This window comes from Erythrolamprus reginae, chromosome 1 (genome assembly GCF_031021105.1).
Source record: "Erythrolamprus reginae isolate rEryReg1 chromosome 1, rEryReg1.hap1, whole genome shotgun sequence".
Classification (NCBI taxonomy): domain Eukaryota; kingdom Metazoa; phylum Chordata; class Lepidosauria; order Squamata; family Dipsadidae; genus Erythrolamprus; species Erythrolamprus reginae.
The window spans coordinates 105,663,761-105,690,543 of record NC_091950.1 but is presented as its reverse complement, the minus strand read 5'-3'; the positions used below and the strand labels follow the sequence as shown (position 1 = coordinate 105,690,543).

General features: G+C 43.8%; 1 protein-coding gene and 1 long non-coding RNA gene across 3 annotated transcripts; both read right to left on the bottom strand.

Annotated features, from left to right (window-relative positions):
- Positions 1 to 694: 694 nt before the first annotated feature.
- Positions 695 to 9,983, bottom strand: LOC139172292 (uncharacterized). Its single transcript, XR_011559861.1, has 4 exons — positions 9,812 to 9,983; positions 5,856 to 5,939; positions 4,695 to 4,766; positions 695 to 794 (listed from the first exon to the last, which is right to left on the bottom strand). It is a non-coding gene; the product is annotated as an uncharacterized lncRNA (long non-coding RNA).
- Positions 9,984 to 12,358: 2,375 nt separating this feature from the next.
- On the bottom strand, positions 12,359 to 26,182 carry LOC139157876 (CD59 glycoprotein-like). Of its 2 annotated transcripts, none has more exons than XM_070735099.1 (4): positions 26,023 to 26,182; positions 23,843 to 23,925; positions 22,933 to 23,028; positions 12,359 to 12,916 (listed from the first exon to the last, which is right to left on the bottom strand). In XM_070735099.1, exons 1-4 carry the CDS (start codon positions 26,049 to 26,051, stop codon positions 12,678 to 12,680), a joined length of 447 nt encoding a protein of 148 aa, XP_070591200.1. In that variant the 5' UTR covers positions 26,052 to 26,182; the 3' UTR covers positions 12,359 to 12,677. The 2 variants fall into 2 exon arrangements, with proteins under 2 accessions (XP_070591200.1, XP_070591209.1); XM_070735108.1 differs by lacking the exon at positions 26,023 to 26,182 and adding an exon at positions 25,885 to 25,965.
- Between the last annotated feature and the right edge of the window lie 601 nt (positions 26,183 to 26,783).

The following is a 26,783-nucleotide window of genomic DNA, read 5'->3' as shown; positions in this document are numbered from 1 at the left end:
ACTTTATTGCCATGCACCCAAAAAAACCGATTGGGCTTATTATCAGGGATGTCTTATTTTGGGGAAAACAGGTAAATCTGTTCTATCCTAGAGGTGATGTGGTGGTGGGAACTGCTTTTGTTTGATTTTATCTCTACAATTGGGGGAGAGAGACAGTTCAATGTAATGATGAAGGCATCAGGCTAGAAACAGGAGACTGTGAGTTCTAGTCCTACCTCAGGCACAAAGTCAGCTGGGTGACTTGGGGCCATTCACTCTCTCTCTCAGCCTGCAAAAGAGGTAATGGCAAACAATGGTTTGCAGGGAAAACTGCAGGGATTTGTTGTGGCAGTCATCAGAAGTAAAAAATGATACAAAGGCACACAAGTAAAAGTGGGTGGGGGCAGGGGCAAGCTACTGCCCAGACGGGGGGGAACGTAGTTAGGTAGCGAAAATGGAGCTCCACCTCAGAGCACCCAATTTGCACTGAAAGATGTTGGAAGAAAATGCATAAGCCATGCCCACAGTGTGGTAGTAAAAATTTTGGTAGCCCTTCACTGCCTCCAAGTGATACTATACATTGAAATTTTATTGCTGACTTCATTGTATGGATATTAAACTACTCAGAATAATTAAAATCAGTCTAAATATCAGACAAATACATTTGCATATTTCTTCAGAAATTAAATACAAAAATGATAAAATAAAATAATACTCACCATAATTTACTATTAAGCATATATCTTGTTCACCTGTGCAGGTTACCTGATTGTCACAGTTAGTACTTGGACAATCATAGCACACTAAAGCATTTCCTAAATAAACAAGAAAAAAAAGAAACTAAACACAATGTTCCTTTGTGAAACAGAATCCCTGTGTCAGGAAACAAAATAGCATCTGAGAAATAAATCACATCCTACTCCTGTGCTCACACACACAAGGTTCGGATTTATTAACATGGCTAATTTGGCTTCGATGAAATTCATTCCAACGCTGAACTTCCCTCAGTTTCTGTTCTGCCGGTGTGTTTCAACTGCCCGTAATTACAGGGTAATTAGTCCAGGAAGACACACACCACATGATAAAAGGAAATGCCAAAAGTTTTTATAAACAGAAAAACAGAAACAGCTCCCTTTTTAAATGTCAAAGGGATTTTCTGATACACACAAGGCACAGGTTAAATGCAATTCAATTGCTCACCCAATAACTGGGAAATTGAGTCTAATTCTAAAGTCCAGAGAGTCCACACACAATCTTGAAGAGCACAAAACCCACGATCTTGACGAAACAATGAATCAGATAAACTGCCATGAGGCTAAAACACCAGGCTGCACTTTTATCTGTAGCACTAATTACAGCAGCCCCACCCAACCACAGGTGGCCTCATTTTCTCTTGTAATAATCCTTCAGTTGTTGTCTCCTATGCATCACTCTATGCATGCATGGATGTGTCATTAATTCTTGTTCAGAATCTAGGGATGATACAGATGATTGATCTCCTCCTGGGCTGTCTGCCAAACTCCCCTCTTCCCTGTCACTCATGCTTCCTTGGTCAGAGGAGGCTTCGTCGGCAGATTCCATCGGAAGCAAAACAGGCCTGCGGCATGTGGATGTTTCCCCCACATCCACCTGCACATTCCTTGGGGCAGGAGCTGGGCCAGTGCTAACCACAACAGTTTCCATCCAGGTAAAAGTTCATTTTACATCCCCACACCCACAAATGCAATCATGTGGACCAATGTGGTCCAGAGATTACTGGCTTCTTCATTTTCAATTGACCTTGGACTGCATAAAGAAATGTGTGTTGGTATCAATCTCTCTCTGTCTCTCTCTGAACCCCCCCCTTCCTAATCGCTGCTAGCTGTGTCACGCCAAAAAGCTCTAACTTCACATAATACTTTGGGCCTGACACCCTGTAAGAAAAATTATAACTAATCCTTTCTTACTGTTTTGTTTAGCAACTGTTCAAAGTTTTAGCAATGTTAATAGTAATAGCATTTAGACTTATAGTATGCTTTACAGGCCTCTTTAAGTGGTTTACAGGCAAACTTGTGCAAAGGACCCCTAGCTACAACTGTTAAGATATTTTAAGTTAAATTACATCAAGAGTATAAACAATAAATTCATTGATGATTATGAAAGACTAAGATATATAAAAAATGAAATAAAGCGGCTAGGAAAGGATGAATATCATGAGATTGTACACACTGAAAATATAAATAGATTAGGGAAGATAATTACACTGGGTTTGCAGCGAAAGACTATTAGTGTAGGGTTTTTTAATGTAACAGTGTGATAATGGACTGAAAGATGGATAGATTGGGAGCTACAATGGAGAAACAAAATTTATATTGATATTACAATTTTACTTAATTATTATTTTTTAAGAAAAACTTATGTGAAGATTATAAACAATGAATTTATTGATGATCATGATAAATTGAGAATTAGTATGAGGAAGTTTTTCTTTTCTTTTCTTTTCTATATACTTTTACTATAAATTAAATAATGTGGTTGGAAGTTGATTATGTCATGAATATGTAAAAATGTAAGTTTTAACTGATTGATGTCTAATTAACTGTTATGGCTCGGCCTTCATTTTCCGGTAATGCTATTGTTATGAGGATATTCAGTAAGATCTAGTAGATATGAAGGGATGATATAAGTAATAAGGAGTTGAAACGCCAAAAGAGACATCTAGAGAAGCGATGGAGGAAGAGTAGGTCTGAATCTTATCGAACACTTGTAAGAGCTTTTATTAAGACTTACAAAGTGGCGCTCAAGGCGGCAAGATGCGCATACCATGCCGCCTTGATTGCATCAGCGAAATCCCGCCCGGCCGCTCTGTTTAGGGTGACCCGCTCCCTTCTTAACCAGGGGGGGCCTGGGGAGCCCTTGCAGAGCAGTGCCGAGGATTTTAACACGTTTTTTGCTGATAAAGTCGCTCAGATCTGGGCCGATCTCGACTCCAATTGTAATACAGAGTCGACTGACAACGAGTCAGTCGAGGTGACTGGGGCACGTACTTGTCCACCTGTCTGGGAAGAGTTTCATCTGGTGACACCTGATGAAGTGGACAAGGCCATTGGAGCTGTGAGTTCCGCCACCTGTTTACTGGATCCGTGTCCCTCCTGGTTGGTTTCGGCCAGCAGGGAGGTGACACGGAGCTGGGCCCAGGAGATTACCAACGCTTCCTTGGTGAGGGGAGTCTTTCCAACTCTCTATAAAGAAGCGCTTGTGCGCCCCCTCCTCAAGAAGCCTTCCCTGGACCCAGCCTTACTCAATAACTATCATCCAGTCTCCAACCTTCCCTTTATGGGGAAGGTTGTTGAGAAGGTGGTGACACTCCAGCTCCAGCGGTCCTTGGAAGAAGCCAATTATCTAGGTCCCCAGCAGTCGGGCTTCAGGCCTGGTTACAGCATGGAAACCGCTTTGGTCGCGTTGATGGATGATCTCTGGCGGGCCCGGGACAGGGGTTTATCCTCTGTCCTGGTGCTCCTTGACCTCTCAGCGGCTTTCGATACCATCGGCCATGGTATCGTTCTGCACCGGCTGGAGGGGCTGGGGGTGGGAGGCACTGTTCTTCAGTGGTTCTCCTCCTACCTCTCTGGCCGGTCACAGTCGGTGTTAGTGGGGGGTCAGAGGTCAGCTCCGAGGTCTCTCCCTTGTGGGGTACCTCAGGGGTCGGTCCTCTCCCCCCTGCTATTTAACATCTACATGAAACCGCTGGGTGAGATCATCCAAGGACATGGGGTGAGGTATCATCAATATGCTGATGATACCCAGCTTTACATCTCCACCCCATGCCCAGTCAACGAAGCGGTGGAAGTGATGTGCCGGTGCCTGGAGGCTGTTGGGGCCTGGATGGGTGTCAACAGACTCAAACTCAACCCGGATAAGATGGAGTGGCTGTGGGTTTTGCCTCCCAAGGACAATCCCATCTGTCCGTCCATTACCCTGGGGGGGGATCACTGACCCCCTCAGAGAGGGTCCGCAACTTGGGCGTCCTCCTCGACCCACAGCTCACATTAGAAAACCATCTCTCAGCTGTGGCGAGGGGGGCGTTTGCCCAGGTTCGCCTGGTGCACCAGTTGCGGCCCTATCTGGACCGGGACTCATTGCTCACAGTCACTCATGCCCTCATCACCTCGAGGCTCGACTACTGTAATGCTCTCTACATGGGGCTACCTTTGAAAAGTGTTCGGAAACTTCAGATCGTGCAGAATGCAGCTGCGAGAGCAGTCATGGGCTTACCTAGGTATGCCCATGTTTCACCATCACTCCGCAGTCTGCATTGGTTGCCGATCAATTTCCGGTCACAATTCAAAGTGTTGGTTATGACCTTTAAAGCCCTTCATGGCATCGGACCAGAATATCTCCGAGACCGCCTCCTGCCGCACGAATCCCAGCAACCGATTAGGTCCCACAGAGTGGGCCTTCTCCGGGTCCCGTCAACTAAACAATGTCGGTTGGCGGGCCCCAGGGGAAGAGCCTTCTCTGTGGCGGCACCGGCTCTCTGGAACCAACTCCCCCCGGAGATTAGAACTGCCCCTACTCTTCCTGCCTTCCGTAAACTCCTTAAAACCCACCTTTGCTGTCAGGCATGGGGGAATTGAAACATCTCCCCCTGGGCATGTTTAATTTATACATGATATGCTTGTGTGTGTGTCTGTTAGTATATGGGGTTTTTAAATCTTTAAATGTTTTAAACTTACTCGGATTATTTATGATTTGTTTTTCTCTGTTGTGAGCCGCCCCGAGTCCTCGGAGAGGGGCGGCATACAAATCTAAATAATAAATAAATAAATAATAATATTGTTTTTTCTTCTCTTCTTTATGTTAATGTTTTTTTTCTTTTTATATTAAAAGGGGCAATTAAACTAGAAATAAGGATTCAGAGTTGTATACGAATAAGTAAGGATATATGAAAATTGAATTTAGCACTGTTAGAGGTCCCTTTGGCCCCAATGTGTTGATGAGTAAAAATACTTGTATTAGCCAATGGCTTTGTAAATTTGAGCAAGGATGTTGGACAATTTTATATTTGATTTTTCAGGTGACAAAAGAAAGGAGGCAGCACTTCTGGAAGAATAAATACCAAAAGCAAAAGGGTAATTATTGTATTATAATGTAGATGGAATGTATATGATATTGAATTGTATATGATATTTTTGAGTGGAGAAATTTTTTAAAAAAAATTTAACACCCCCCCCCCCCCCAAAAAAAGGAAAGATACCATGGTCAATGGCATTGAAAGTCACTGAGAGGTCAAATAGCACCAAGATGGAGGAATGACTCTCATCACCAGAGATAATCTATCAGAATGACTAAAACAGTTTCTGTGCCATATAAAGTGTCAGCTCAGTGATGGTGAACCTTTTTTTCCTCAGGTGCCAAAAGAGCATGGGTGTGCATCCATAATTCAATGCCTGGGGAGGGCAAAAACAGAAATGGCCTATTTCCCAAATTCTGGTGGCCCCAGTAGGCTCGTGCTCCACCCTCCTCAGCTCCAAAGGTTTCCGGGAAGGCTCTCTGAAGCCAAAAACGCCCTCCCAGAGTCTCTGTGTGAGCCAAAAATCAGCTGGCTAGCACGAACATGTATGTTAGAGCTGATCTAGGGCAACAGCTCACGGGCCAGGAGATTTGGATCCACGTACCACCTGTAGCACCAATGCCATAGGTTAGCCATCACTGGTCTAGATAATCCGTTTCATCCAATGAGTGTAGGAGCTGGAGTGCCACCACTTTCTCTACTACCTTTCCCACACAGGGTAGGTTGGCGACTGGATGAAAGCTCTTTAATACAGCTGGATCCAGGGAAGGTCCCAGCATTGTCATAATTTGGTTTCCACTTACCAAGGGGTTCACTTACTTACCCGAATGGAGGAACAAAACCAGAACAAAGGTGGTAATGACAGCAGTGACCAAAAGGGATTTCATCTTGTCTTTTTCTATTCAATCTACATAATAAAAAATATGTTGTCCTATCAGATTTTTTAAATCTAAAATAAACACAATAATCTTAACTGAACAACAGTATTTGTATCCCAAGCCTCAACTTTCTATTCCCCATGTCAGTATGCCAGCCTTACATAAAACATTTATTTAATTATTTATTCATTCATTCATTCATTTATTCATTTATTCGATTTTTATGCCACCCTTCTCCTTAGACTCAGGGCGGCTTACAACATGTTAGCAATAGCACTTTTAACAGAGCCGGCATATTGCACCCACAATCTGGGTCCTCATTTTACCAACCTCGGAAGGATGGAAGGCTGAGTCAACCTTGAGCCGGTGATGAGATTTGAACCGCTGACCTTCTGATCTACAGTCAGCTTCAGTGGCCTGCAGTACAGTACTCTACCTGCTGCGCCACCCCGGCTCTTTTTTATGAGTGCTCAATAGGAATAAAAGAATTTCTGGGCACGTGACAGAATATTCATGAAAGACAATGACACTGAGACTGAAGATCTGTTAAATTATTGACCTTTAAAGTCAAACCAATAAAATGAAATATTACTAAATTTGAAAGCACTTTTATCTCGTATATCAAATAATTGGAATTTATCACAATATGAAGAAAAGTGTTTAGGTACTTAACCTCCTACTCCATTTCATTGTTACCAAAATACACTCTTGCAGGAGATCTCTCACCATTAGCTTTACCATTTAAAATTATTTTTATGTATTATCACATGGGACTTTTGTCTCATCACACATCAAAATCCCAATTGAGTACAAGCATTTATTGAGCAGAACAGTAGAAATGGCAATCAATGCATAAATAGTCACCTCTCTCCTATTGGAGGAAAACAGTATAATGCAAAGTGATAAAAAGGAGTAAGGGGGAAAATGAGAGAAACAGCTAAGACTAATCGTCATCAACAATACTATATACAGTGGTACCTCTACTTAAGAACTTAATTTGCTCCATGACCAGGTTCTTAAGTAGAAAAGTTTGTAAGTGGAAACAATTTTTCCCATAGGAATCAATGTAAAAGCAAATAATGTGTGTAAACCCATTAGGAAAGAAATAAAAGCTCGGAATTTGGGTGGGAGGAGGAGGAAGAAGAAGAGGAGGAGGACAGTCACTGGGTGGGAGGAGGAGGAAGAAGAAGAGGAGGAGGAAGAAGGTGAGGTGAGGGGAATCAAAAAAATCCAAAACTTTAAAGCTTTAAAAAAAAAAGAGGGACTCTGAGGCGGCGAGGAGCACACGCCTCCCATGCACCCGGCGCAAGGCTGCCTCCCATACACTGCCCCAGAGAGAGAAACCCAGACTGGTAAGAAGGGGGAACCTCCCACTCCTTTGACCGAAAGGCAGCTGCTGCTGCTATCTGCTTCCTCTTTCTTCTCATGCTGAAAGGCTCCCCTCTTCTCTCGCTCACTTGCTTTGTAGCCAGCGCCTTTCCTTCACTGCGGTAACTCCTCAGTTTGGCTGAAACCGAGTTGATCCGTCTGGGGTGAAGCGCCCCGTTTTGCCTTTCCGTGCTCAGATGCTCCGGGAGGCAATTTCACGCTGAGTGTGTGGCAGGCAGTGTGAGGGAGTCACCACAGCAAAGTGGTTTATTCCCTCTCCAAGCACCCAGAGAAAGGAAAATGCTTTGTTCACTCCGGACTGCCAAAGCCTCCTTAAGCGCCACTGAAAGGCTCCTCTAGCAGCCCAGAAAAGCCCGAAATGGCCAAGATTAAAGTGGGAATGGCAGGAAACTAGCCAGGCCTTCGTGCCACTCTTAAATTTCCTGGGAAATTTTTCCAGACTCAGGTTCTTAAGTAGAAAATGGTTCTTAAGAAGAGACAAATAAATCTTGATAAGTAGAGGCATTCTTAAGTAGAGGTACCACTGAATTTCTATACCTTTCAATCATTTTTGCTACCACAGCCACATATTGCATCATACTTTACTTTTCCTTAAAACTTCTCATCACTGTTTTTTGTATTAAATTCTTCCAGCCATAATATTTTCAATCCTCTCTATGCACATCTTAACATGTTAACAGGAAGTGTTCACATGGCAAGGGTAGGAAACTGGCAATCTAGTTGCCAACTGCTATACTTTTATTTAAAAGCCACACAAAGGTAATTAAAAAGTACATTATAGCAATAGCATTTAGACTCATCTACCACTTCATAGTGCTTTACAGCCCTCTCTAAGCGATTTACAGAATTAGCATATTTCCTCCAACAATCTGGGTCATTTTACCCACCTCGGAAGGATGGAAAGCTGAGTCAACCTTGAGCCTGGTGAGATTTGAATTGCTGAACTACAGCTAGCAGTTAGCTAAAGTAGCCTGCAGTGCTGCACTCTAGCCACTGGGCCACACTGGCTCTTTATGCCTATGCTGTAGCACCAAATTCAAATTTAAGCATACGCTAAACAAAATACTGTATAGTTCATAGGCTTCACATTTTTTAATGTAGGCTTTAGTGGTTACTAAGTATTAAAATGGCAATAAGCTGATAGCAGAACTTGGGAGAAAATCGTTCATTTGGTGAAGGTTCCCAGAAGGCCTTAAAACCTGGCTCTGCCAATTGGGCTGGAGCCCCGGATGGGATGTATCCTCCTGGGAGTAATTAATGTGTTAGGAAAAGATTTTGCTTCCACCTTTGTATCTTTTCCATTCCCTTAGCCATTTTTTGTTACTTTTATTGGCAATGTCTATGATCTCAAATATTTTAAATGTAAGGTCATTTGACAGTGCAATGGCCGACCTATATATTTAATATACACAAGTTTTACTTTTGAGAAATCGAGGAAGACTAGGTTTTAAATTGTATCCTATCTCCATTTCACACACCCCTCCTCATTTTTCCCCAACGAGTTCATTCCATTCGGATTTTTCATTTTTAATGCTTATTTGCTGTTAAAAAGCATACTTTACTGAAGTATATCCTGTTTTTATTAGTTTTACAAATAACAAGAATAAGATTTATTAGACTCCGAAGCCTGCGGTGTGCCCTAAAATCCTGTTTTGCCGCCCCACCTTTGAGGCCTTATAGGGCAACATTAAGAAGGGAGCATTCAAGCTTTTACGTAGCTTAGGGCTCCATCAAGTTTCCATCTGTCACAGGCGAGCGATCTTTGTTGTGGACAGGGACGGCCGGGCCTTTTGAGTAGAGCAAGAAAGGTGCGGGCGGCGACGAGACGCCTTCTCGAAAACCGCGAGCCGCTCCAAAATGGCTTGAAATGCAGCTGCGCACCCATTAATAACTTTTTTATTTATTTTTGGCAACCGGGTCCAAAATGCTTCGACCTTCCACAGCTTTGGCTTGAAGGCGGCCACCCGTTTTTCCTCAACTTTCTATCTTACGCCAAGCGCAGGGAACGGGCTGGGAAGAAGGAAAAATGCTTGCCCTGAGGAGAAGAGGGGGTGGTGGTTAAATTTGGATTTCTGACTAAAACAAAACAACCAGGCAGGACTAAAGCGCTACTGTTTTATTTATTTATTGCCCTCCCACTCGTTCGCCGTGTCTTTGGTGCATTCTTGTTATTCCGAGACCGCGCTAGAGCCAAGCTGAGCCCCGAGGATAAGCTACGGCCAAACTCCATGCAACCTCCCCCGACAAAAGGGCCTGCGGGCGGCTGACTCAAGCTAGCAACGCGACCGCTAGCGGAGTCCAAATGGGCGTTCGACACAAACCAACTCAAGGCGCGCAAGGCCTTTTGCAAGGGGCCTCGTTTTCAAACGGGAGAAAACAGCCACGACTTACCAGGCAAAACGGGAGACGGCTAGACAAGGTGAGAACTCAACGTAGTCATAGAAAAAACACGATTCTATCCAAACTTGCCAGCCCCCGTCCAGCACTCTCAATTCTGGAAAGTGATACTCACTTGAGCGAGGCGGAGTCAATCTAATTTTGAAGTAATGCTGTTAGCGTGGAGCACTTTATTTCAGTCTTTGACTGAGCGATGAATTGAACGTCATCCCCTAAAACATATGCCACGTGGATTGGGGTTTTGTTTTTGTTTTTTTGGATTTTTTGTTTTGTTTAGTGGTATGGATTGTTCCCCTAGACCAGTGTTTCCCAACCTTGGCAACGTGAAGATATTTGGACTTCAACTCCCAGAATTCCCCAGCCAGCGGGGAATTCTTCTGAGCTCTTAATTCTAGTTAATGGACAATAAATAAATGCCCATACAATGACCTTGGAGAGAAGCCATATAAAAAAATCCAACTTCAGTGGAACAATGTGTTGACTGGGTACAAATCATTTTAGGAAGTAATATTCAAAATGTTTACAGCAATATTCATCACATTTATATCAATATATATTAATAGCAATAATAGTCATCCTATTTAACCAATTTAACACATTTTCCTTGTAACACTGATCCTTTCATATATTTACCTGTTTCTAGCTTATTTTTTATCAGCTAGCCATTAATTTAAAAAGTGCCCAGTCAAAAAATATTCAGTTTCTTTCTTTTCCTTAATTGCAAGTGTTAGCTTGTCCATTTCTGCAGTCTAATATTTTTCTAATCACATCTTCATCAGTTGGAATTTCTTCACTTTTCCACTGTTATGCAAATACTATTCTTGCTGCCATTAATGCATGTAAAATCAGATATACATTCCCTTTAATATTCTTATCTGGTAAAATGCCCAACAAAAATGTCCTTGGCTTCAAGTTTATATGTTGTTTTACACTTTTTCCAACCATATATGCATTTTTGTCCACTATTTTATCACTTTTTGACATGTCCACCACATATGGTAACATGAACCATGTGTCTGATGACATTTCCAACATTTTGAAGATTCATTCTTAAACATCTTTGCTGATCTTGAGGGCAGAAAATGCCATTTATAAAGCATTGTAAACCACAAAGCAAATATTCCCCACGCCTGCCTTCCGCGACCTGATCCAAAACACGTGGCTCAGAAGAGCTGTTGTTGGGCAAAAGAAGAGGGTGCTGTTCAAGGGAGAGGAGGTGTCCTTGTAGCAGCGAGGATATCAGAAATGTCGCTTTCTTTCCCAACGCTTCTGTTTGCTGAAAGAAGGGTGGGACGAGAAAGAGGTGATCCCCCAAAAGTTCTTTCCAAAAGTTTTGGAAAAGCGAGCGGATGAATGCGTTACTTTAAACACGTATGCCCACCAGAGATTTTTTGCCTTGTGTTGTATTTAAAGGAGCTGCCATCCTGCCACCGATCCCAAAGTCAGCGCTGGCCATGGTGGGCTTTGGTCACTGGTGGGCTGCGAGCTGGAATGCTAAATTGTGCTCGCCGCCCCAGCTCGTAAGTGCTTGCAGGGCCAGTGTGATTTTGCTTCTGCACCTGTGGAGGTAGTAAAATGGCACACAGAGCCGCAGGTGCACCCATGTTTCACCATGCGGGGAAGCAAAAAAACATTGCTGAAACATGGGCGCACCTGCAGCTCCTTGTGCGATTTTGCTATCTCCACAGGTGCAGAAGCAAAATTGCGCTGACCCCGCAAGCATTTACGAGCTGTGACGGCGAGCGCAATTTAGTGTTCCGGCTGGTAGCCCACCGCTGGGTTTGGTAGCATGTCTCCCCACCTTGGGAGGGAGCCTGACTAGCGAATTCAGCTTTTAGGCTCCCTCCTACTGGGTGGCAGCGGTGCTGGGGGAGAAGAAGGTGGTAGCGGCGGTAAAGCTCTGGCTCCATTTTCAGCCAGCTGCCACCTCCCCTTCCCTTCCTGTCAGACTTCCAAGCCACTGAGAAGACAAAAAGCAGAATCTGGGTTGCCAAGCACCGCCTGTGCTTTCTCTTGCTGATGGTTTCGGGGAGGATGAGATCATGTGTAACTTGGATATTTTTAGGTTCAGTGACTTTTTGAATACCCTTTGTGGGATTCATGGTCGGACTGGGAGACAAGATAGTTTCTTGCTGTGATGATGGAGTTGGGGAGGGATGCATTTAGCCATGTTTCGCAGTCAAAGATAATGTCGAAAGTGTCAATGTTTAGTAGTAGTAGGAATTTAACCATCTTGTTAATTAAGATTCTTGCATTGATTAGTTTGCATTTGAAATTAGTATTGGATTGGATTAAGGAAGTAAGGGGCACGCTTTCCTAGTCTTGGTTGGTTGTGCGTGGGATGTTGATTTGTTGTTGAGGGATAGTGGGTTGGATGATGGAGGATAGATTGTGAGTCTTGCTTTTGATGCGTTCAACATGGTAATCTATGTATAAGTTTGTTTCTCTTAGATCAAGTCGTTCTTGAGTTCCGCACAGAGTTCACGGGAGTGGATACCTTGTGTTGATAAGGAACCACCCACAAAAGTGGTTCCTTTCCACAAAAGTAGACAGGAGAGGGTGTATCATTCACTGCTACAACTAGAATGTTTTAGCTTACTGGAGAAGCGTCAGCTATGCCATCAAAAAGGGCCACAAGATACCAAAAAAAATCAATTCAGAGTTAAATATGCAATAACACTTTTATTGCAACAATGGCTTGCAAGTTAAAATGTAGTTGACAGTTTTATGAGATTCAAAAGATGTTCTGAATAAAAGTAAGTCTTTATATATCCGCATTTTGCTAATGCAAATTCCTTACAGATTAAATGTAAATTTCCCATAGAAATTAAGTAATGCAAGGAATAATATGAAAAGTGCAGTAGAGCAAACAAATTAAATAATAATACTGTATGTTAATAATAATCTTGCCCAGCGGGAACACTTTCTCAAAAGATACCAGTATTCTGGGTTTTTTTAAAACTGTAAAACAAGGCCTCATTTCAGTTCCAGATTAAAGACTTTAACGTATCAACAACAGTCAGGAAGAAAGAACCATTGAGAACCAGTATTTTGCTAGTTACTACATTTGTATCATTGTTTTTAGTTACTACATTTGGACCATTGTTGCACAAATTACTTTGGCAGCACATATATCTGAATCTTCTTATTCCAAAATGCTCTGAAATAGTGTCCACATTGCAGTCAGAATACTTCCAGCACCTGGATTCATTTCGTATACCTTAAAAAGAAAAAAACCCTCAATTATAAAGTTCAGTTTAATCCTACTAAATTTTTAAAAGTTTTCTGTGCATATAAGTGGAAAATGTAGTCTGTTCAATAATTTCAGTCTTTTTAATCAGTCGTTAAATTAAAAACACCTTAAATTGTATTGTAAGACTTTTCTATATGAAATCCCCAAAAGGTTTTAAAAAGTTGCTGTAAAGATTTTGATTTGGCCCAAGTCCTTAATCAAAAATATTCAATCTTATTTCATTGACATATTTTACCATCTCTATTTTATTACCCCTCTATCCCAACATTTGGTAACAGCCTTAGGCTAAATAAAACTGGAAAAAAATAAGAAACATTCTTCTTTTTCCACCAAAAAAAGAAGAAAATAAAACCAGCAATGATTCCTCAGGCACTCACTAGAAAATATTGTCTGCATAATTAAGCATTTTAGTAAAATAAGAATTTACTACCATTTCTCTGAAAATACAACCTATTCCAAAAACAAGCCCTAGCCTATTTTCACATCTGCGCCTAATATAAGCCCTACCCTCAAAATAAGCCTTAGTTAAGCCCTACACACCATCTGGTCGTACAAGGTGGGGTGAGGTGCATGTGTAAAAGGGCAGGGGTGGAGCTGCCCCACACCTGCTTATCTTAGGATTGGCGCAATCAGGACTCCCATGCCCTGACATTTGTTGCGCTGCTTCTTGACTTCTGTGGCTGGATGCTGTGCTCATAGTTCCCTCTAAGTTGAGCAGTGAGCAATCGCTCACTTAAAAATCATCATCAACTCAACATCAAACCTGCCCAGAAGCCGAGAGGGAAAGAGTGAGAGGGAAGGAGAGAGAGAGGAAGAGAGAGAAACAGATAGAAAAAAGAGAGGAAGGAAAAGAGAAAGAAAAAGAATGGGAGTAAGGAAGAGAGAAAGAAAATCAAAATCTAGTTTGAAACTAGGTCAACTATTTAAGTGGTATTTTGATATTGATAGAGTTGCCCTATTATGAGCTCACTGTTATAGACACACAGTACAGTATTTGATTTTGAAATTCTCTGAGGCAAAACAGGGTGGGTTTTTTATTTGTTTGTTTGTTTGTTTATTTATTTATTTATTTATTTATTATTTCTGTGCCGCCCAGTCCCGAAGGGACTGCTGCTCAGACACTATACTTTTCCGCCCACCCCCCAAAAATATTAGAGGGAACACTGGCAGTGCTGCTCATCACACTGGTGATGTTGCTTGCACAACAGCACACCACACCACAAGGTCTCCTGCCACAAGCAGCAGCATTGGCATGAGCCATACAATATAGTGCCGCTAGCAGTAGCACTGGCCCAGTGCAGAAGGGCAACTGTGTGACAGGTATCAGGGCATGGGAGGTGTGGCTGTGGTGGTCCTAATGTAAATGGTTGTTGTGGTCCACCAGCAGGCTGTGCAGCTGGTAGCTGATTCCAACAGCGCAGAGGTGCCAGCAGCCTGTGCAGCTATCACCTGAGTTGGACAGTGAGGAGGTTGGAAAGGATTCCATACCAGAGGTGGAGATTCAGCCTCTGGTACAGAAGGGTCTTCAGAACCTCCAGATGCTCCCATCAGTAATGAGAAAGAAGAGGAGGAGCCCATTCCCAATGCACAGGCACGCAGAGCTGCCAAATGGCAGGAATGGTTCCTCAGGAGCAGGTCTCCTCAGGAGTAAGGCTTGGGACTAATTGGCCCCTCCCCTAGCCTATTTAAGAGATGTCACCAAAGGAGCAATTTCCAGGAAACAACTTCATTCATATTCCTTTGGATCTTGAATTCAGAAACTTCTGATTGGCTCTTGTTCTCTCTCTTGGCATTTTTCCTGCAAATTACTTCTGTGCAGACTTTGCCATGTTTCAGCTCCAGTGCACATGCGCATGCTGGCCAGTTGACTTTTGGCCTTGGGAAAGGCCATATTCCTTCCGGATGCCTCAGGGAAGATTCCCTGAAGCCCCAAAGGCAAAAAAAAATACCCAACGGACAAACTAGAAGTTCAGAAAAACATACTTCTGATGTGCTGTTGTGGTGTTTTTTGCACTCCAGAACTTTAGGAAGCTCCCCTGAACCCTCCGGAGTGCAAAAAACAGCACAACGGCAATTTGGAAATGCATTTTCCGAAACTTCCAGTTTAGCCATTTTTTTCACCTACCAGGCTTCAAAGTAGCCTATGCGCATGTGGGGGGGGGCAGCGCAGAGGAGTGCACATGCATAGGGGGAAGCGAAGGGGTGTGGGCACATGCATGCATGCTAGCACACCCACACATAGCACTTTTGGTACACAAACCAAAAAAAGATTGGCCATTACCGCTCTAGAATTTACATAAGCCTACCTGCTTGACTCTTTTAGGGGTTTGCAGAGCTGCTGGCTCCTACTAGATAACTATTTTTCCAAGGAAGGCATGTGGGAGTACAATTCTGTTTAACCCAATATTAATTTTCCAAAACTATTAACTGTTCTTCCAAGACATAATACAATGGTACCTCTACTTAAGAACTTAATTTGCTCCGTGACCAGGTTCTTAAGTAGAAAAGTTTGTAAGTGGAAGCAATTTTTCCCATAGGAATCAATGTAAAAGCAAATAATGCATGCAAACCCATTAGGAAAGAAATAAAAGCTCGGAATTTGGGTGGGAGGAGGAGGAGGAAGAGGAGGAGGACAGTCGCTGCCGAAGGAAGAAGGTGAGGTGAGCGCTCCCCTTTTGCCTTTCCATGCCCAGACGCTGCAGGAGGCAACCTCGCGCCGGGTGTACGGGATGTGGCATGAGGGAGTCACCACAGCAAAGTGGTTTATTCCCTCTCCAAATGCCCACAGAAAGGAAAATGCTACATTCGCTCTGGGCTGCCAAAGCCTCCTTAAGCGCCACCGAAAGGCTCCTCAGAAAAGCCCAAGATGGCTGGGATTAAAGGGGGAATGGCAAGAAACTGGCCGGGCCTTCGTGCCACTCTCAAATTTCCTGGGAAATTTTTCTGGGCTTGGGTTCTTAAGTAGAAAATGGTTCTTAAGTAGAGGCAAAAAAATATTGAGCACCCGATTCTTATCTAGAAAAGTTCTTAAGTAGAGATACCACTGTATTTCTCAGCATCAACTCTCCATTTCCCTGCTTGCCTGGGTATTTGTTTGAAGGGGGAAAAAAGATTGTCCAGGACCAATCACATGTTCTTCTCAACCTTTGCTCTGCCATAACATTCATGCATATGTATCACTTTTCCTTTTTTGCTCTTTTCTCTAATAAAAAAAATAAAAATAAGAAGTGTCTTATCTTTTTTCCAACTCAAGACTTTTTGTAAATTATGCTTTGCACCAAAACCTATTTATTTTGATTTTTTTTAAAATAACCTAACAGCTGAAAAATCAAGATCAATATGTCCATCCTTAACATCACGTTTCTTTTTTTTAAATATATAACTCAATTGCTGAAAAATCAGCTTGCTACTTAATCACAACCACAATGGTGGAGAATGGAACAATTGAGGACTCAATGCATACTAGAAATCACATGTTTGATTTTTGTCTCAGGAGAAGATATCCTCTGCCCTTCATTATTAGCATTAGCATTTAGACTTATATACAGCCTCATTGTGCTTTTACAGCCCTTTCTACGCAGTTTACAAAATCAGTCTATTGCCCTCAACAATCTGGGTCCTCATTTTACCCACCTCAGAAGGATGGAAGGCTGAGTCAATCTTGAGCTGATGGTGAGTTTTGAACTGCTGAACTACAGCTAGTTAGTTAGAAGATAGCCTGCAGTGTTGTAGATGCTTCTTGGCATGCTGGTACTATCAACAAGCTTGTAAATTCTACAAAATGGCCACCTGAGCATTGAACTTCCTGCCACACATAAAAGCCCTAAATGGCATAGAAACTAATTAACTGTGGGATCATCTCTTTCCTGTGGTTTCTGCAGTGACTGGCTTTGTTAGGACTCTATCCATAACAGTTGGGTTAGCAATACTATACTGTATACAGTGATCCCCCGTTTATTGCGTCCCCAACCATTGCGAACAGGGTACTTCGCGATTTTTCAACCCGGAAGTCAAAATACCATCTACGCATGCGTGCCGGGCACGCATGCGTAGATGGCAGCGGCTTCCCTGGGTCTTCCCCCTCTTGCTGGCGTCAGCGAGGAGTTTCCCCACCGCCCACGCAAACTCCTCGCTGCCGCTCGCCCGCCCTTCGCCTGCCCACGCCGTTCGCTCCCCCCTCTTGCTGTCGGGAGGGCGAGAAGCCCTCCCCAGCACCCGCTCGCCCGCCCTTCGCCGCTCGCCTGCCCTTCGCCCTGGCGGAGAAATTCCAGCCCCCACCTGGTCCCGCCCGATCCTCCTCCCTGAGGCAGCTCGCCCTCCCATGGCCGCTTCCTCCACCCTCTATTGCAAGCCCTCGCCACCGCAGCCAACGCGCGCTGCGATCTTCAAGCCCGGCTCCTTTCGGCCCAGCATCCCGGGCCAAGCAGCTGCCTTCCGTGACTGAGCCTGGCTGGCCCGGAAGATCGTAGCGCGCGTTGGCTGCAGCGGCGAGCGAAGCCAAGCCGGCAGCAATGTCGCCGCCGGTGCAGCCAACGCGCGCTACGATCTTCCGGGCGAGCCAGGCTCAGTGACGGAAGGCAGCCGCTTGGGCCGAGAGAAGCCGGCCTTGATCCGCCAACGCGCGCTGCGATCTTCAAGCCCGGCTCCTTTCGGCCCAACATCCCGGGCCAAGCAGCTGCCTTCCGTGACTGAGCCTGGCTGGCCTGGAAGATCGTAGCGCGCGTTGGCTGCAGCGGCGAGCGAAGCCAAGCCGGCAGCAATGTCGCCGCCGGTGCAGCCAACGCGCGCTACGATCTTCCGGGCGAGCCAGGCTCAGCGGATCAAGGCCGGCTCCTCTCGGCCCAAGCGGCTGCCTTCCGTCACTGAGCCTGGCTCGCCCGAAAGATCGTAGCGCGCGTTGGCTGCAGCGGCGAGCGATTTCGCCGCCGGTGCAGCCAACGCGCGCTACGATCTTCCGGGCCAGCCAGGCTCAGCGGATCAAGGCCGGCTCCTCTCGGCCCAAGCGGCTGCCTTGATCCGCTGAGCCTGGCTCGCCCGGAAGATCGTAGCGCGCGTTGGAGACAGGCTTTGAGTTTTGGCTGCGGGGCGAGGGAGTTAGGAAAGTCCTACTTCTCCCCCCGCAGCCAAAACTCAAAGCCTGTCTCCTGCTGCCCGGTTTAGCCAGGACACGAGCGGCGAAATGACTTGGAGGAATGTGAAGCTGAAACCGGCCGGTTTCAGCTTCACATTCCTCCAAGTCATTTCGCCGCTCGTGTCCTGGCTAAACCGAGCAGCAGGAGACAGGCGGTGGGCTGGGAGCCGCAGGTGAAAGGAGCTCGGGCATTGTTCTCCGGACCCCGCCCGCAGCCTGGAGAGGGAAAGGGCCGCCGCGGGGCTGAGCGGGCGGGGTCCGGAGAACAATGCCTGGCGCCGCGCTCCGATGCCCGAGCTCCTTTCGCCTGCGGCTCCCAGCAGCACTTTGAATCCAGCAGCTTCTGCTGGATACCGGCAGTGGGTGGGACGAGCGGCGCGGAAGCCAGGGGCTGTGGCAGCTCGCCCCCCCATCGCCCGTATCCAGCAGAAGCGGCGGGATTCAAAGGGATTCAAGGCTAACTTCTGCGCTTGGCTTGAGGACTCAGCTCGGAAGCTGCACGGGTGTTTTAAAAGGTCTCCGCCGGCATGGGGGGCTTCCTACCACCTCCCGAACCCCCAACTCGGGTTTGGGGGGGTGCTAAGAAGCCCCCCATGCCGGCGGAGACCTTTTAAAACACCCGTGCAGCTTCCGAGCTGAGTCCTCAATCTTCGTCTCCTCGCTAGCGCTGCGGAAGTAAAAATACCATCTGCACATGCGCAGATGGTGTTTGTACTTCCGCAGCGCTACTTCGCGAAAACCCGCTCGTTGCGGGGGTTCCTGGAACGGAACCCTCGCAACGAGCGGGGGATCACTGTATACATAAACCAACAATATGTGTTATAAATGAGCTATGTCTATTTAGCTGAGGTATTTCAGATTGCCACAAGAGGGAGCTAGAGTTCATAGTTAATTTAATTTAATTTAATTATTTTATTTTATTTTTCCAATGTATAGGCCACCCTTCTAAGGGACTCAGGATGGCCTAAACAATAAAATGACTACAAAAATTAAAAAATACCCCAAAGTACATGTAATAAAAACAAATACAAAATTTTAAACCCAATTTAAAGCAAGCATAAAACCATCACTCATTCATACTATAGTCTGGAGCAGGGTATTATCACTCAATAAATGTCAGTATTAACCCGGAGCCAGGCGGGAGGGCTTTTTTCAAAGCAGAGAATGAGGATAAGCCATCCAAACACAGGAAAATTCAGGAAAAAAAGATGGTGCTGCTCATTCTCTGAGTCACCTTCTTTGTTTCTCTTTGCCTTGCTACTTACTGCTAATGGCTACTCATTATTAGGTTAGATCTACAATCTCTCTGCATTAGTTATGTATTACAGCTAAAATGTGTTTAGGCTTGATATCTTTGTTTACTGATTATGACAAAGACAACTGGTAAGAAAGATTATGTACTTGGTAATATTTGGATTGTTATTCTGACTTATGGGTATTATTTTAAAGTGTTTATAGGAACATGCTAAAGTGTTTATAGGAACATGTTTATAGGAACATGCTTAAAGTAAACTAACGCAAGTTAGTATATCTGCCTGTGGCTGAGTAGTTATTCGCAGCTTATCTCAATCTAAACGTTTCTGTGTGTGCACAACCTTAGTAAACAAGGATTACTCTCCTCATACATTAACAGGCTTGCTGCAGATCCTGTTGATTAATCCAGTGTTTCCCAACCTTGGCAACTTGAAGATATTTGGACTTCAACTCCCAGAATTCCCCAGCCAGCAAATGCTAGCTGGGGAATTCTGGGAGTTGAAGTCCAAATATCTTCAAGTTGCCAAAATTGGGAAACAGTGGATTAAGCAATGCAATCTTCTAGAATCCAGTAAGAAATCTCTGTGGCACTTTCCTTCTGCAACATCCTCCCTGGAAAGCCGTTTGATCTGCCACCTTACAAGTGTTATCAGTACTTTTTAAAAGAGTACTAAAAACTTACCACGTTTCCCAGAAAATAAGCCTTATATTTTTTGAACCCTGAAATAAGGGTTGACCTTCTTGCCATGCACTCAAAAGCCTGATTGGGCTTGTTGTTTATTTATTTAGTTAGTTAGTTATTTTATTGTTTGGTATTGGTGGTATACAAAGATATAACAATGTTTATTATATACTTCAGTGTTTTTCAACCAGTGTGCCGTGGCACACTAGTGTGCCGCGAGACATGGTCAGGTGTGCCACGAAGCTCAGAGAGAGAAAGAAAACAAGAGAAAGAAAGAGAAAGAGAAAAAGAAAGAGCAAGAGAGAGAGAAATAAAACAAGAGAGAAAGCAAGTGAGAAAGAAAGCAAGAGAGAGAGAGAAAGCAAGCAAGAGAGAAAGAGAACAAGAGAGAAAGAAAGCAAGAGAAAGAAAGAGAGGAGGGATGGTGGGAGAGAGAAAGAGATAGAGGGAAGTAGGGAGGGAGAGAGAAAGAGAGCAAAAAAGAGGAAAGAAGGAAGAGAGAAAGAAAGAGGGATGGAGAGATAAAAAAGAGGAAGGGAGAGAAAGAGGGAGAGAGAAATAGAGCGAAAGGGAGGTAGAGAGAGATAATTTTTTGTCCAAACTTTTTTTAGCCCCCCCCCTACACCTCCCACTCAATGTGCCCCATGGTTTTGTAAATGTAAAAAATGTGCCGCGGATCAAAAAAGGTTGAAAATCACTGATATACATGATACTAGTAAAATAGAAACATTAGGACAGGGGATGGAAGGCACTCTGGTGCACTTATGCACGCCCCTTACTGACCTCTCAGGAATCGGGAGAGGTCAACAGTGGATAGTCTAAGGGTAAAGCTTTGGGGGTTAGGTAATGATACTACAGCGTCTGGTAGTGAGTTCCATGCATCAACTACTCGGTTACTATTTATTTATTTATTATTTATTTATTTATTGGATTTCTATGCCGCCCCTCTCTGGGGACTCGGGGCGGCTCACAGCATATAAAATAAACAGTACACAATATCTTAAATCCAATTAACTAATTAAAAATCTAAAAAAAAACCTAGAAAATCATCAAAAAAACCAATCATCCTATTCACTCCACATTCTCTCAACACATTCATTGAGCAGGGGACAAGATCTAATGGCCCCAGGCCTGGTGGCCTAAGTGAGTCTTCAGACTCTTACGGAAGGCAAGGAGGGTGGGGACTCTACAAATCTCCCGGGGGAGCTGATACCAGAGGGCCAGGGCCACCACAGAGAAGGCTCTCCCCCTAGGCTCCGCCAAACGACATTGTCTGGTTGACGGAACCTGGAGAAGGCCAACTCTGTGGGACCTAACCGGTCGCTGGGATTAATGTGTTATAGATCATAACCAACACTTTGAATTGAGTCCGGAAACTGATTGGCAGCCAATGCAGACTGCAGAGTATTGGAGAGATACATGCGTGTCTGGGCAAGCCCATGACTGCTTGTGCGGCTGCATTTTGCACAATTTGTAGTTACCAAACACTTTTCAAAGGTAACCCCATGTAGAGAGCATTGCAGCAGTCAAACCTTGAGGTGATAAGAGCACGAGTGACTGTGAGCAGAGACTCCCTGTCTAGGTAGTGCCACAACTGGTGCACCAGGCGAACCAGGGCAAACACCCCCCTTGCCACAGCTGGAAGATGATGTTCTAATGTCAGCTGTGGATCGAGGAGGATGCCCAAGTTGTGGACCCTCTTTGAGGGGTTAAAAAGTTCCCCCCCAAGGTGATGGATGGACAGATAGAATTGTCCTTAGGAGGCAATATTCACAGCCACTCATCTTGTTTGGGTTACGTTTGAGCCTGTTGGCACCCATCCAGACCCTAACAGCATCCAGGCACCGGCACATCACTTCCACTACTTCACTGAGTGGACACGGGGTGGAGATGTACAACTGGGTGTCATCAGTGTATTGTTGACAACTCACTGTGTGCCCTTGGATGATCTCACCCAGCAGTTTCATGTAGATATTAAACAGCAGGAGGGAGAGGACCGACCCCTGAGGTACTCCACAAGGGAGGGGCCTAGGGACCACCTACTGACACCGACTGCCACCGACTGGAGAGGTAGGAGGAGAACCACCGCAAAAGGGTGCCTCCCACTCCCAGCCCCTCCAGTCGGCACAGAAGGATACCATGGTCGATGGTATCAAAAGCCGCTGAGAGGTTAAGAAGCACCAGGATAGAGGATTAACCCCTACTCTGGGCCCACCAGATAGATAGATAGATAGATAGATAGAAAGATAGAAAGATAGATAGATAGATAGATAGATAGATAGATAGATAGATAGATAGATAGATAGAGATAGATTTGATTTGATTTGATTTGATTTGAATGCCGCCCCTCTCCGTAGATTCGGGGCAGCCAAAGCAGACCAAAGCAGTTTCCTTGCTGTAGCCAGCCCTGAATCCTGACTATTGAGGGCCTATATACTAAAGGAGAGATCTTTCCCATTCTAGAGGTAATGTGATAGGAACTGCTTTTGTTTGATTTTATCTCTGCAAGTGGGGGAGAGACTTTAATGTAATGATGAAATCAGCAGGCTACAAAAAGGCTGCTGGGTGATTTGGGGCCATTGACTCTGCAAACCATAGTTTGCCCTTACCTCCTTTAAAGGCTAAGTGAGACCTTAGCCTTTAAAGGAGGTAAGGGCAAACTATGGTTTGCAGAGAAAACTGCAGGGATTTGTTGGGCAGTCACCGGAAGGAAAAATGATTCAAAGGCACACAAGTAACAGTGGGTGGGGGTTGTTGTTCCTTCAAAGTGATACTATGTATATTGAAATTGTATTGCTGACTTCATTGTATGGATATTAAACTACTCAGAATAATTAAAATCAGTCTAAATATCAGATGAATACATTTGTATATTTCTTCAGAAATTAAATACAAAAGAGATAAAGTAATACTCACCATGATATATTGTTAAGCAAGTATCTTGTTCACCTGTGCAGGTTACCTGATTGTCACAGTTAGTAACTGGACAATGGTAGCACACTAAGGCATTTCCTAAATAATTAAGGGGAAAAAAGAAACTAAACACAATGTTTCTTTCTGAAACAGAATCCCTGTTAGAAAACATTATAACCAATCCTTTCTAACTCTTTTGTTTAGCAACTGTTCAAAGGTTTAACAATGTTAATAGCAATAGCACTTAGACTTATATACCACTTTACAGTACTTTAAAGCCCTCTCTAAGCGGTTTACAGAGTCAGCATACCGATTATGTAATCTCATGCCCCAACAATCTGCGTTTCTCATTTTACCCACCTCAGAATCATGGAAGGCTGAGTCAGCCTTAAGCTTGGTAAGATTTGAACTGATAAATTGCAGTCAGCCGGCAGTCAGAAGTAGCCTGCAGTACTGCACTCTCACCACTGTGCCACCAAGGCTAAAAAACAGCTTGGCAAACAAATCCATGTATTTACAATTACAATTGCGTTATCGTTCACAGCTCCACAACTAGTTTCTGAAAAGATTTCAGATTTTCAAAAATCTTGACAGGGAAACTGCATGAACATATTCGTATAGCTGCCAAGAGTCAAAACTGACCCAAACACACACACAAAATGGTAAGGATCACTAGGATTGCTCCAACAATTTGGTGATAAAAGAGTGTTTCATACAATTCAAGCCAAGAATCTGTTGTTCTCAAAGGAATATACTTTTTTCTATCATTATTATATTATCTGTGGAATTCCAAACCATCAAACTAAAACTCAGTTTGAGCCTTAGGAAGCCACCTTCATCTTCCTGTTCTATTCTTCTGGTTCTAGCATTGTCATCATTCGGTTTCCACTTACCGTGGGGTTCATTTACTTACCCGAATGGAGGAACAAAACCAGAACAAAGGTGGTAATGACTGCAGTCACCAAAAGGGATTTCATCTTGTTTTTTCTATTCGACCTACATAATAAAATATATGTTGTCCTATCAGATCTTCTAAATCTAAAACCAACACAATAATCTTAACAACGGTGTTTGTATCCCAAGCCTCAACTTTCTATTCCCCATATCAGTATGCCAGCATTATATAAAACTTTTATGAGTGCTAAATAGGAATATTTTTTTTCTGGGCACGTGACAGAATATTCCTGAAAGGCAATGACACTGAGCCTGAAGATCTGTTAAATTACTGGCCTCTAAAGTCAAACCACTAAAATGAAATATTACTAAATTTGAAAGCACTTTCTATCTTGTGTATCAAATAATTGGAATTTATCACAATATGAAGAAAAATATTTAGGTACTTAACCTACTATTCCATTTCACTGTTACCAAAATACACTCTTGCAGATTTCTCACCATTAGCATTATCATTTAAATTGATTTTTATGCATTATCACCTGGAACTTTTGTCTCATCACACATCAAAATCCCAAAAGAGTACAAGCATTTCTTCATCACAACAGTAGAAAAGGCAATTAAACTGCACAAATAGTCACCTCATTCCCATTGGAGGTAACTCAAAGTGAAAAAAGGAGTGTGGGGAGGATGAGAGAAAACAGCCAAAACTAGCCCATCATCAATGCTATATATTTCTATACCTTTCCATTCTTTTTGCTTAGAAACATAGAAGACTGACCTCATGATCCATCTAGTCTGCCCTTATACTATTTCCTGTATTTTATCCTAGGGTGGATATATGTTTATCCCAGGCATGTTTAAATTCAGTTACTGTGGATCTATCAACCACATCTGCTGGAAGTTTGTTCCAAGGATCTACTACTCTTTCAGTAAAATAATATTTTCTCATGTTGCTTTTGATCTTTCCCCCAACTAACTTCAGATTGTGTCCCCTTGTTCTTGTGTTCACTTTCCTATTAAAAACACTTCCCTCCTGGACCTTATTTAACCTTTTAACATATTTAAATGTTTCGATCATGTCCCCCCCTTTTCCTTCTGTCCTCCAGACTATACAGATTGAGTTCATTAAGTCTTTCCTGATACGTTTTATGCTTAAGACCTTCCACCATTCTTGTATCCCGTCTTTGGACCCGTTCAAAGACGGGCTACAAGAATGGTGGGAAGTCTTAAGCATAAAACGTATCAGCTTTTTTTGTTTCTTTTACTGGCAATATTTATTATCTCATGATTTTAAATGTAAGGTCATCTGATGGTGTGATGGCCGACCTATATATCTATATATATACAAGTTTTACTTTTGAGAAATTGTGGAAGACCAGGTTTTGAGTTGTATCCTATCTCAATCCCCCCCCCCTCATTTTTTGCCAACGAGTTCATTCCATTCGGATTTTTCATTTTTAATGCTTGCCGGTGCGTTGACCGAAAATCTTGTTTTACCGCCCCACCTTTGAGACCTTGTAAAGTGCAATATTAAGAAGGGAGCCTTCAAGCTTTTACGTAGCTTAGGGCTCCACCAAGTTTCCATGTGTCACAGGCGGGCGACCTTTGATCGTGGGCTGCGCCTTTGGAGTGGAGCAACAACAAGGCGTCATTTGGAAAACAGCGAGACGCTCCAAAGTAGCTTGAAATGAAGCCGCTCATCCAATAACATTTTTTTTTTTTTTGCAACCGAGTCTAAAGTGCTTCGACCTTTCGCAGATTTGGCTTGAAGGCGGCCACCCGTTTTCCCCTAACTTTCTTTTTAAGCGCAGGGAAGGAGCTGGAAAGAAGGAAAAATGCTTATCCCAAGGAGAGAGAGATGGTTAAATTTGGATTTCTGAATAAAATAAAGCAACCAGGCCAGATTAAAGCGCTATTATTTTAATTGGGGGGGGGGGCTCCCACTCGTTCGCCATTTCTTTGGTGCATTCTTGCTATTCCGAGCCCGCGTTAAAGCCAAGCTGAACCCCGAGGAAAATCTACAGTCAACCTCCATGCAACCTCCCCCGACAAACCGACCTGCGAGCGGCTGATTCAAGCTAGCAACGCAACCGCTAGCGGACTCCAAAGGGGCGTTTGACACAACCCAACTCAAGGCGCGCAAAGCCTTTTGCAAGGGGCCTCGTTTTCAAACGGGAGAAAACAGCCACGAATTACCAGGCAAACGGGAGACGGCTACACAACATGGGGACTCGACGCCGAGTCACAGGAATAACACGATTCTACCGAAGATTGTCAGCTCCAGACTGGCGCTTTCAATTCTGGAAAGTGATATACTGTATATCACTCCGGGGAAGAGGAGTCAACCAAATTCTGAAGCAATGCTGGCAGCCTGGAGCGCTTTATTTCAGTCTTTGATTGGGTGATGAATTGAACCTCCTCCCCTAAAACAGATGCCAGGTGGATTGGGTATTTTTGTTGTTGTTGTTGTTGTTTTTTGTTTAGTGGCATGGATTGTTCCCCTAGACCAGTGTTTCCCAACCTTGGCAAATTGAAGATATTTGGACTTCAATTCCCAGAATTCTCCAACCAGCGAGTTGAAATCCAGATATCTTCAAGTTGCCAAGGTTGGGAAACACTGCCCAAGACCACTTTAAAGGTTTGAACCCACCCTGACCTGTCCCCATAAGAACATGGACTCCCAAAAGAAGAAGTTGCTTTCTTGAAGTGTACTGAACCTCAGGAATTTTATGACTCATGACAGAGAAAGAGACAATGCAGCTGACCTTGCATTTTTCATGTGATATTTCACATGATATTATTATCCAGTAATTTGACTTCTGAGTTGCAAGAGTTATGCAAGTATGCAAAGCTTTGCTTGATACAAAGCCACACTAACTTGTTTTTTTTTTTTACTTGATTCTCCGAGTACATAAACCTCTGGTTATATTAGCAGGAGCATAAGAATTAGAGCCACA